The 12,103-nt window shown below is 61.0% G+C and overlaps 1 protein-coding gene across 2 annotated transcripts in view; it reads right to left on the minus strand.

Moving 5' to 3' along the window:
• Nucleotides 1-285: 285 nt before the first annotated feature.
• The window catches only part of LOC115097291, a 43,979-nt gene continuing 32,161 nt past the window's right edge, over nt 286-12,103 (minus strand). For both annotated transcript variants that reach the window (XM_029612985.1, XM_029612986.1), the window contains exon 5: nt 286-1,334. In XM_029612985.1, the coding sequence (XP_029468845.1) occupies nt 1,198-1,334 (137 nt within the window). In that variant the 3' untranslated portion in view covers nt 286-1,197. The remainder of the gene's footprint in view (nt 1,335-12,103) is intronic.

Below are 12,103 nucleotides of genomic sequence, written 5' to 3' on the forward strand. Positions count from 1 at the left end.
TGAGCCATGCGCATAAAATACTTGTGCACACAGCAGGAGCCAGGCGCATCCCCATAAGCCACATAGCAGCCTGAGTCGGGCGAGTCTTCCTTAACCAGGGAGGGCAGCTGGCTTAAGCCATCCATTGCCCTTCTGCTACAGGAATCCTTTCAGGCCTGGGCCACCTCAGTTTTATTCCCAAGCAGTGGAGTGAGCTCTGAATTTGGAGCCTGATGCACACAAACCTCTCACTTGTGCATCTTATGAGCCGCTCAGGCAACTGCAGACAGGAAGGCAGAAATCAGAGTGGTTTCAACTCTATTTATTATGTAATAAAGGTTACATGGACATAAAATGAAATCTGCAAGAGGCAGGACACAGAAATCTCGAGACACAAGGGACAAGTTCCTGGAGGAAAAGCTCATTACCCATTACTAAGGGAGCGTTGTGGAAATTCATCCCTTGGAATTGACCTTCCCCTTGGGACCGTGCTAGGGCACTGTTGGAAATGGGATACTGGGTTTGATGGACCTTTAGTGTGACCCAGAATGACAGGTCTCGTGCTTAGGATAGACAGACCTGATCGTACCCGGATCAGGCCAGGAGAGCTGGGTTTTGCCTCCCCCCCAGCAGATGGAGACAGAAGAAGACTTTGCGGACTCTGTCCTATGCCCCTGAGGTGCCACCCGGTGTCTGCCAGTTTTCTTCTGTCTCCAGCAGATGGTGGAGGTGTCTCTCGGTGGTGCTAAGTTAGGGTTTAGACAGTTACTGCCGCAGTCTGTCCAGGACAGCAGGAGGCAGATTTGGCACAAAAGGTGAGAAATTTTAAGGGATGAAATGCACTGAAGACCTGAGTCATGAAAGCTTTTTCCCATAGATAGAAAGTGGGAGTATAACTTTTAAATCCCTGCTCCAAAAGCATCAGCTGTGTAAAAAAAAGGGGGAGCAGAAGGGACCTCCAAGCTAATGAAAGACGGGAGAGCAGCAGGCTCTTTTCTGCTGGTGTTTTGCTGAGGGAAGGCACGGGCAGTGGGAGGACAGGCACTTCTCACCTCTGACTTCTCTCACCCGCTCTACTTTCTCTTATTTCCTTGATTTGCTTTCTTTACCTTGAGAAATGTCAGGGTATTACGTGGTGGGTGCATAGAAAGCTTCCAGCAGGAACAGCTTCTCCCAAACTGCAGGGAGCTCCCTATTGCCCACAGGGGGACAAACTCTCTACTTCTTCCACTCTTTCTTCTCGTAGTCCCACTTGGAGGAGAAGCCCTGGATGGGGCCAACGCGCATCTCCAGCATCCTCTGCGTCTGCATCGCCTTCCAGTCCTCTGCGAGGGTGTGTGGCAGCGGCGGGTACACTGCAGGGGCAAGAGAGAGAGGGTGGCAACAGCAGCAGAGGAAGCACTGCCCTCACCAGCAAGAGGGGGGGAGGAGAGGGGCAGCTATGGGGGGACACTGCCCTCACCAGCAAGAGGGGGGGAGGAGAGGGGCAGCTATGGGGGGACACTGCCCTCACCAGCAAGAGGGGGGGAGGAGAGGGGCAGCTATGGGGGGACACTGCCCTCACCAGCAAGAGGGGGGAAGAGAGGGGCAGCTATGGGGGGACACTGCCCTCACCAGTAAGAGAGGGGGAGGAGAGGGGCAGCTATGGGGGGACACTGCCCTTACCAGTAAGAATATGGGGGGGGGAGGGGCAGCTATGGGGGGACACTGCCCTCACCAGTAAGAGAGGGGGAGGAGAGGGGCAGCTATGGGGGGACACTGCCCTCACCAGCAAGAGGGGGGGAGGAGAGGGGCAGCTATGGGGGGGACACTGCCCTCACCAGCAAGAGGGGGGGAGGAGAGGGGCAGCTATGGGGGGACACTGCCCTCACCAGCAAGAGGGGGGGAGGAGAGGGTCAGCTATGGGGGGACACTGCCCTCACCAGCAAGAGGGGGGGAGGAGAGGGGCAGCTATGGGGGGACACTGCCCTCACCAGCAAGAGGGGGGGAGCAGAGGGGCAGCTATGGGAGGATACTGCCCTCACCAGCAAGAGGGGGGGAGGAGAGGGTCAGCTATGGGGGGACACTGCCCTCACCAGCAAGAGGGGGGAGGAGAGGGGCAGCTATGGGGGGACACTGCCCTCACCAGCAAGAGGGGGGGAGGAGAGGGTCAGCTATGGGGGTACACTGCCCTCACCAGCAAGAGGGGGGGAGGGGAGGGGCAGCTATGGGGGGACACTGCCCTCACCAGTAAGAATATGTGAGGGGGAGGGGAGGAGCAGCTATGGGGGGACACTGCCCTCACCAGTAAGAATATGTGAGGGGGGAGGGGAGGGGCAGCTATGGGGGGGACACTGCCCTCACCAGTAAGAATATGTGAGGGGGAGGGGAGGGAGCAGCTATGGGGGGACACTGCCCTCACCAGTAAGAATATGTGAGGGGGGGGGGAGGAGCAGCTATGGGGGGACACTGCCCTCACCAGTAAGAATATGTGAGGGGGGAGGGGAGGGGCAGCTATGGGGGGACACTGCCCTCACCAGTAAGAATATGTGAGGGGGGAGGGGAGGGGCAGCTATGGGGGGACACTGCCCTCACCAGTAAGAATATGTGAGGGGGGAGGGGAGGAGCAGCTATGGGGGGACACTGCCCTCACCAGTAAGAATATGTGAGGGGGGGAGGGGAGGGGCAGCTATGGGGGGACACTGCCCTCACCAGTAAGAATATGTGAGGGGGGAGGGGAGGGGCAGCTATGGGGGGACACCTGCCCTCACCAGTAAGAATATGTGAGGGGGGAGGGGAGGAGCAGCTATGGGGGGACACTGCCCTCACCAAGTAAGAATATGTGAGGGGGTGGAGGGGAGGGGCAGCTATGGGGGGACACTGCCCTCACCAGTAAGAATATGTGAGGGGGGGGGGGGAGGAGCAGCTATGGGGGGACACTGCCCTCACCAGTAAGAATATGTGAGGGGGGAGGGGAGGAGCAGCTATGGGGGGCACACTGCCCTCACCAGTAAGAATATGTGAGGGGGGGGGGAGGAGCAGCTATGGGGGGACATTGCCCTCACCAGTAAGAATATGGGGGAGGGGAGGGGCAGCTATGGGGACACTGCCCTCACCAGTAAGAATATGGGGGAGGGGAGGGGCAGCTATGGGGGGACACTGCCCTCACCAGTAAGAATATGTGAGGGGGGAGGGGAGGGGCAGCTATGGGGGACACTGCCCTCACCAGTAAGAATATGTGAGGGGGGAGGGGAGGGGCAGCTATGGGGGGACACTGCCCTCACCAGTAAGAATATGTGAGGGGGGAGGGGAGGAGCAGCTATGGGGGGACACTGCCCTCACCAGTAAGAATATGTGAGGGGGGAGGGGAGGAGCAGCTATGGGGGGACACTGCCCTCACCAGTAAGAATATGTGAGGGGGAGGGGAGGGGCAGCTATGGGCGGACACTGCCCTCCCCAGTAAGAATATGTGAGGGGGGGGGAGGAGCAGCTATGGGGGGACACTGCCCTCACCAGTAAGAATATGTGAGGGGGAGGGGAGGAGCAGCTATGGGGGGGACACTGCCCTCACCAGTAAGAATATGTGAGGGGGGAGGGGAGGAGCAGCTATGGGGGGACACTGCCCTCACCAGCAAGAGGGGGGAGGAGAGGGGCAGCTATGGGGGGACACTGCCCTCACCAGTAAGAATATGTGAGGGGGGAGGGGAGGGGCAGCTATGGGGGGACACTGCCCTCACCAGTAAGAATATGTGAGAGGGGAGGGGCAGCTATGGGGGGACACTGCCCTCACCAGTAAAAATATGTGAGGGGGGAGGGGAGGAGCAGCTATGGGTGGACACTGCCCTCACCAGTAAGAATATGTGAGGGGGGAGGAGAGGAGCAGCTATGGGCGGACACTGCCCTCTCCAGTAAGAATATGTGAGGGGGGGGGAGGAGCAGCTATGGGGGGACACTGCCCTCACCAGTAAGAATATGTGAGGGGGGAGGAGAGGAGCAGCTATGGGGGGACACTGCCCTCACCAGTAAGAATATGTGAGGGGGGAGGGGAGGGGCAGCTATGGGGGGACACTGCCCTCACGAGTAAGAATATGTGAGGGGGAGGGGAGGAGCAGCTATGGGGGGACACTGCCCTCACCAGTAAGAAATATGTGAGGGGGGGGAGGGGAGGAGCAGCTATGGGGGGACACTGCCCTCACCAGTAAGAATATGTGAGGGGGGGAGGGGAGGAGCAGCTATGGGGGGACACTGCCCTCACCAGTAAGAATATGTGAGGGGGGAGGGGAGGGGCAGCTATGGGCGGACACTGCCCTCTCCAGTAAGAATATGTGAGGGGGGGGAGGAGCAGCTATGGGGGGACACTGCCCTCACCAGTAAGAATATGTGAGGGGGGGAGGAGAGGAGCAGCTATGGGGGGACACTGCCCTCACCAGTAAGAATATGTGAGGGGGGAGGGGAGGGGCAGCTATGGGGGGACACTGCCCTCACGAGTAAGAATATGTGAGGGGGGAGGGGAGGAGCAGCTATGGGGGGACACTGCCCTCACCAGTAAGAATATGTGAGGGGGGGAGGGGAGGAGCAGCTATGGGGGGACACTGCCCTCACCAGTAAGAATATGTGAGGGGGGAGGGGAGGAGCAGCTATGGGGGGACACTGCCCTCACCAGTAAGAATATGTGAGGGGGGAGGGAGGGGCAGCTATGGGGGGACACTGCCCTCACCAGTAAGAATATGTGAGGGGGGAGGGGAGGAGCAGCTATGGGGGGACACTGCCCTCACCAGTAAGAATATGTGAGGGGGGGAGGGGAGGAGCAGCTATGGGGGGACACTGCCCTCACCAGTAAGAATATGTGAGGGGGGGGAGGAGCAGCTATGGGGGGACATTGCCCTCACCAGTAAGAATATGGGGGAGGGGAGGGGCAGCTATGGGGGGACACTGCCCTCACCAGTAAGAATATGGGGGGGGGGGAGGGGCAGCTATGGGGGGACACTGCCCTCACCAGTAAGAATATGTGAGGGGGGAGGGGAGGGGCAGCTATGGGGGGACACTGCCCTCACCAGTAAGAATATGTGAGGGGGAGGGGAGGGGCAGCTATGGGCGGACACTGCCCTCTCCAGTAAGAATATGTGAGGGGGGGGGAGGAGCAGCTATGGGGGGGACACTGCCCTCACCAGTAAGAATATGTGAGGGGGGAGGAGAGGAGCAGCTATGGGGGGACACTGCCCTCACCAGTAAGAATATGTGAGGGGGGAGGGGAGGGGCAGCTATGGGGGGACACTGCCCTCACGAGTAAGAATATGTGAGGGGGAGGGGAGGAGCAGCTATGGGGGGACACTGCCCTCACCAGTAAGAATATGTGAGGGGGGAGGGGAGGAGCAGCTATGGGGGGACACTGCCCTCACCAGTAAGAATATGTGAGGGGGGGAGGGGAGGAGCAGCTATGGGGGGGACACTGCCCTCACCAGTAAGAATATGTGAGGGGGGGAGGGGAGGGGCAGCTATGGGGGGACACTGCCCTCACCAGTAAGAAATTGTGAGGGGGGGAGGGGAGGAGCAGCTATGGGGGGACACTGCCCTCACCAGTAAGAATATGTGAGGGGGGGGGGGGGGGAGCAGCTATGGGGGGACACTGCCCTCACCAGTAAGAATATGTGGGGGGGGGGGAGGAGCAGCTATGGGGGGACATTGCCCTCACCAGTAAGAATATGGGGGAGGGGAGGGGCAGCTATGGGGGGACACTGCCCTCACCAGTAAGAATATGGGGGAGGGGAGGGGCAGCTATGGGGGGACACTGCCCTCACCAGTAAGAATATGGGGGAGGGGAGGGGCAGCTATGGGGGGACACTGCCCTCACCAGTAAGAATATGTGAGGGGGGGGGGGGGGGGGCAGCTATGGGGGGACACTGCCCTCACCAGTAAGAATATGTGAGAGGGGGGAGGGGAGGGGCAGCTATGGGGGGACACTGCCCTCTACCAGTAAGAATATGTGAGGGGGGGAGGGGAGGAGCAGCTATGGGGGGACACTGCCCTCACCAGTAAGAATATGTGAGGGGGGGAGGGGAGGGGCAGCTATGGGGGGACACTGCCCTCACCAGGTAAGAATATGTTAGGGGGGGGAGGGGAAGGCAGCTATGGGGGGACACTGCCCTCACCAGCAAGAGGGGGGAAGACAGGGGCAGCTATGGGGGGACACTGCCCTCACCAGTAAGAGGGGGGGAGGAGAGGGGCAGCTATGGGGGGGACACTGCCCTCACAGCAAGAGGGGGGGAGGAGAGGGGCAGCTATGGGGGACACTGCCCTCACCAGCAAGAGGGGGGAAGAGAGGGGCAGCTATGGGGGGACACTGCCCTCACCAGTAAGAGGGGGGGAGGAGAGGGCAGCTATGGGGGGGACACTGCCCTCACCAGTAAGAATATGGGGGGGGGGAGGGGCAGCTATGGGGGGACACTTGCCCTCACCAGTAAGAGAGGGGGAGGAGAGGGGCAGCTATGGGGGGACACTGCCCTCACCAGCAAGAGGGGGGGAGGAGAGGGGCAGCTATGGGGGGACACTGCCCTCACCAGCAAGAGGGGGGGGAGGAGAGGGGCAGCTATGGGGGGACACTGCCCTCACCAGCAAGAGGGGGGGAGGAGAGGGTCAGCTATGGGGGGACACTGCCCTCACCAGCAAGAGGGGGGGGGAGGAGAGGGGCAGCTATGGGGGGACACTGCCCTCACCAGCAAGAGGGGGGGAGGAGAGGGGCAGCTATGGGGGGATACTGCCCCTCACCAGCAGAAGAGGGGGGGAGGAGAGGGTCAGCTATGGGGGGACCACTGCCCTCACCAGCAAGAGGGGGGAGGAGAGGGGCAGCTATGGGGGGACACTGCCCTCACCAGAAAGAGGGGGGAGGAGAGGGTCAGCTATGGGGGGACACTGCCCTCACCAGCAAGAGGGGGGAGGGGAGGGGCAGCTATGGGGGGACACTGCCCTCACCAGAAGAATATGTGAGGGGAGGGGGAGAGAGCAGCTATGGGGGGACACTGCCCTCACCAGTAAGAATATGTGAGGGGAGGGGCAGCTATGGGGGACACTGCCCTCACCAGTAAGATAGTGAGGGGGAGGGGAGGAGCAGCTATGGGGGGACACTGCCTCACCAGTAAAATATGTGAGGGGGAGGGGAGGGCAGCTATGGGGGGGCACTGCCCTCACCAGTAAGAATATGTGAGGGGGGGGAGGAGCAGCTATGGGGGGACACTGCCCTCACCAGTAAGAATATGTGAGGGGGGGGAGAGGGCAGCTATGGGGGGACACTGCCCTCACCAGTAAGAATATGTGAGGGGGGGGGGGAGGAGCAGCTATGGGGGGACACTGCCCTCACCAGTAAGAATATGTGAGGGGAGGAGAAGGGCAGCTATGGGGGGACATGCCCTCACCAGTAAGATATGTGAGGGGGGAGGGGAGGGGCAGCTATGGGGGGACACTGCCCTCACCAGTAAGAAATATGTGAGGGGGGGAGGGGAGGAGCAGCTATGGGGGGACACTGCCCTCACCAGTAAAGAATATGTGAGGGGGGAGGGGAGGAGCAGCTATGGGGGGACACTGCCCTCACCAGTAAGAATATGTGAGGGGGAGGGGAGGGCAGCTATGGGCGGACACTGCCCTCCCCGTAAGAATATGTGAGGGGGGGGGAGGAGCAGCTATGGGGGGACACTGCCCTCACCAGTAAGAATATGTGAGGGGGAGGGAGGAGCAGCTATGGGGGGACACTGCCCTCACCAGTAAGAATAGTGAGGGGGGAGGGGAGGAGCAGCTATGGGGGGACACTGCCGCACCAGCAAGAGGGGGGAGGAGAGGGGGCAGCTATGGGGGGACACTGCCCCTCACCAGTAAGAATATGTGAGGGGGGAGGGGAGGGGCAGCTATGGGGGGACACTGCCCTCACCAGTAAGAATATGTGAGGGGGGAGGGGGGGGCAGCTATGGGGGGACACTGCCCTCACCAGAAAAATATGTGAGGGGGGAGGGGAGGAGCAGCTATGGGGGGACACTGCCCTCACCAGTAAGAATATGTGAGGGGGGAGGGGAGGGGCAGCTATGGGCGGACACTGCCCTCTCCAGTAAGAATATGTGAGGTGGGGGAGGAGCAGCTATGGGGGGACACTGCCCTCACCAGTAAGAATATGTGAGGGGGGAGGAGAGGAGCAGCTATGGGGGGACACTGCCCTCACCAGTAAGAATATGTGAGGAGGGAGGGGAGGGGCAGCTATGGGGGGACACTGCCCTCACGAGTAAGAATATGTGAGGGGGGGGGGGAGGAGCAGCTATGGGGGGGACACTGCCCTCACCAGTAAGAATATGTGAGGGGGGGAGGGGAGGAGCAGCTATGGGGGGACACTGCCCTCACCAGTAAGAATATGTGAGGGGGGAGGGGAGGAGCAGCTATGGGGGGACACTGCCCTCACCAGTAAGAATATGTGAGGGGGGAGGGGAGGGCAGCTATGGGGGGACACTGCCCTCACCAGTAAGAATATGTGAGGGGGGGGGGGAGCAGCTATGGGGGGACACTGCCCTCACCAGTAAGAATATGTGAGGGGGAGGGGAGGACAGCTATGGGGGGACACTGCCCTCACCAGTAAGATATGAGGGGGGGGAGGGGCAGCTATGGGGGACATGCCCTCACCAGTAAGAATATGGGGAGGGGAGGGCAGCTATGGGGGGACACTGCCCTCACCAGTAAGAATATGGGGGAGGGGAGGGGCAGCTATGGGGGGACACTGCCCTCACCAGTAAGAATATGTGAGGGGGGAGGGGAGGGCAGCTATGGGGGGACACTGCCCTCACCAGTAAGAATATGTGAGGGGGAGGGGAGGGGCAGCTATGGGGGGACACTGCCCTCACCAGTAAGAATGTGAGAGGGGGAGGGGAGGCAGCTATGGGGGGACACTGCCCTCACCAGTAAGAATATGTGAGGGGGGGAGGGGAGGAGCAGCTATGGGGGGACACTGCCCTCACCAGTAGAATATGTGAGGGGGGGAGGGGAGGGGCAGCTATGGGGGACACTGCCCTCACCAGTAAGAATATGTAGGGGGAGGGGAGGGGCAGCTATGGGGGGACACTGCCCTCACCAGTAAGAATATGTTGAGGGGGGGAGGGGAGGGGCAGCTATGGGGGGGACACTGCCTCACCAGTAAGAATATGTGAGGGGGGGGAGGGGAGGAGCAGCTATGGGGGGACCATGCCCTCACCAGTAAGAATATGTGAGGGGGGAAGGGGAGGGGGCAGCTATGGGGGGACCTGCCCTCTCCCAGTAAGAATATGTGAGAGGGGGAGGGGAGGAGGCAGCTATGGGGGACCTGCCTCACCAGTAAGAATATGTGAGGGGGGAGGGGAGGAGCAGCTATGGGGGGACACCTGCCCTCACCAGTAAGAATATGTGAGGGGGGGGAGGGGAGGGGCAGCTATGGGGGGACACTGCCCTCACTAGTAGAATATGTGAGGGGGGGGGAGGAGCAGCTATGGGGGGACACTGCCCTCACCAGTAAGAATATGTGAGGGGGGGAGGGGAGGAGCAGCTATGGGGGGACACTGCCCTCACCAGTAAGAATATGTGAGGGGGGGAGGGGAGGAGCAGCTATGGGGGGACACTGCCCTCACCAGTAAGAAATGTGAGGGGGGAGGGGGGGGGGCAGCTATGGGGGGACACTGCCCTCACCAGTAAGAATATGTGAGGGGGGGAGGGGAGGAGCAGCTATGGGGGGACACTGCCCTCACCAGTAAGAATATGTGAGGGGGGAGGGGAGGGGCAGCTATGGGGGGACACTGCCCTCACCAGTAAGAATATGTGAGGAGGGGGAGGGAGGAGCAGCTATGGGGGGACACTGCCCTCACCAGTAAGAATATGTGAGGGGGGAGGGGAGGGGCAGCTATGGGGGGACACTGCCCTCACCAGTAAGAATATGTGAGGGGGGAGGGGAGGGAGCAGCTATGGGGGGACACTGCCTCACGTAAGAATATGTGAGGGGGAGGGGAGGGGCAGCTATGGGGGACACGCCCTCACCAGTAAGAATATGTGAGGGGGAGGGGAGGGGCAGCTATGGGGGGACACTGCCCTCACCAGTAAGAATATGTGAGGGGAGGGGAGGGGCAGCTATGGGGGGACACTGCCCTCACCAGTAAGAATATGTGAGGGGGGGGGGGAGGGGCAGCTATGGGGGACACTGCCCTCACCAGTAAGAATATGTGAGGGGGGGGGGGAGGGGCAGCTATGGGGGGACACTGCCCTCACCAGTAAGAATATGTGAGGGGGGAGGGGAGGGGCAGCTATGGGGGACACTGCCCTCACCAGTAAGAATATGTGAGGGGGGAGAGAGGGGGCAGCTATGGGGGGACACTGCCCTCACCAGTAAGAATATGTGAGGGGGGGAGGGGAGGGGCAGCTATGGGGGGACACTGCCCTCACCAGTAAGAATATGTGAGGGGGGGGGGGGGAGCAGCTATGGGGGGACACTGCCCTCACCAGTAAGAATATGTGAGGGGGGGGGGAGGGGCAGCTATGGGGGGACACTGCCCTCACCAGTAAGAATATGTGAGGGGGGAGGGGCAGCTATGGGGGGACACTGCCCTCACCAGTAAGAATATGGTGAGGGTGGGAGGGCAGCTATGGGGGGACACTGCCCTCACCAGTAAGAATATGTGAGGGTGGGAGGGGCAGCTATGGGGGGACACTGCCCTCACCAGTAAGAATATGTGAGGGGGGAGGGGCAGCTATGGGGGGACACTGCCCTCACCAGTAAGAATATGTGAGGGGGAGGGGAGGGGCAGCTATGGGGGGACACTGCCCTCACCAGTAAGAATATGTGAGGGGGGGGAGGAGCAGCTATGGGGGGACACTGCCCTCACCAGTAAGAATATGTGAGGGGGGAGGGGAGGAGCAGCTATGGGGGACACTGCCCTCACCAGTAAGAATATGTGAGGGGGAGGGGAGGGGCAGCTATGGGGGGACACTGCCCTCACCAGTAAGAATATGTGAGGGGGAGGGGAGGGGCAGCTATGGGGGACACTGCCCTCACCAGTAAGAATATGTGAGGGGGGGTGGGGAGGGGCAGCTATGGGGGACACTGCCCTCACCAGTAAGAATATGTGAGGGGGGAGGGGAGGGGCAGCTATGGGGGGACACTGCCCTCACCAGTAAGAATATGTGAGGGGGGAGGGGAGGGGCAGCTATGGGGGGACACTGCCCTCACCAGTAAGAATATGTGAGGGGGGAGGGGGGGGGCAGCTATGGGGGGACACTGCCCTCACCAGTAAGAATATGTGAGGGGGGAGGGGAGGGGCAGCTATGGGGGGACACTGCCCTCACCAGTAAGAATATGTGAGGGGGGAGGGAGGGGCAGCTATGGGGGGACACTGCCCTCACCAGTAAGAATATGTGAGGGGGGAGGGAGGGGCAGCTATGGGGGGACACTGCCCTCACCAGTAAGAATATGTGAGGGGGAGGGGAGGAGCAGCTATGGGGGGACACTGCCCTCACCAGTATATGTGAGGGGGAGGAGAAGGGCAGCTATGGGGGTACACTGCCCTCACCAGTAAGAATATGTGAGGGGGGAGGGGAGGAGCAGCTATGGGGGGACCTGCCCTCACCAGTAAGAATATGTGAGGGGGGAGGGAGGAGCGCTATGGGGGGACACTGCCCTCACCAGTAAGAATATGTGAGGGGGGGGGGAGGGGCAGCTATGGGGGGACACTGCCCTCACCAGCAAGAATATGGGAGGGGGGGAGGGGCAGCTATGGGGGACACTGCCCTCACCAGTGAAATATGTGCGGGGGAGGGGAGGAGCAGAGTCGGGGGGGGGGGGACACTGGAGGGAAATAACAGCATCCTGGTTTATTCTAGGCCTCTGCCCAGTGTAGCACAATCATCTGGGGCTGCATCTCGCAGGGTCGCCAGCTCTCGCTGTTGCCACCCGTACCTCGTGTGCGCTGCTGATTTCCTGCCGCTCTCCCTCCCTGCCCAGCATGAGAGGCTGCTCCTACCAGGAGGATGCAACAGGGACCAGGGAATCGCACAGCCCAGGGCGGACACAGCCGCTCCCAGCCCTGCTTCCTTCCTTCTCTGAGCAGCCTGGGAGGTGCAGGGGGGGGGGGGGGGGAAGAAGCTCGGGATGCGGGGG

This window comes from Rhinatrema bivittatum, chromosome 8 (genome assembly GCF_901001135.1).
Source record: "Rhinatrema bivittatum chromosome 8, aRhiBiv1.1, whole genome shotgun sequence".
Taxonomy (NCBI): Eukaryota; Metazoa; Chordata; class Amphibia; order Gymnophiona; family Rhinatrematidae; genus Rhinatrema; species Rhinatrema bivittatum.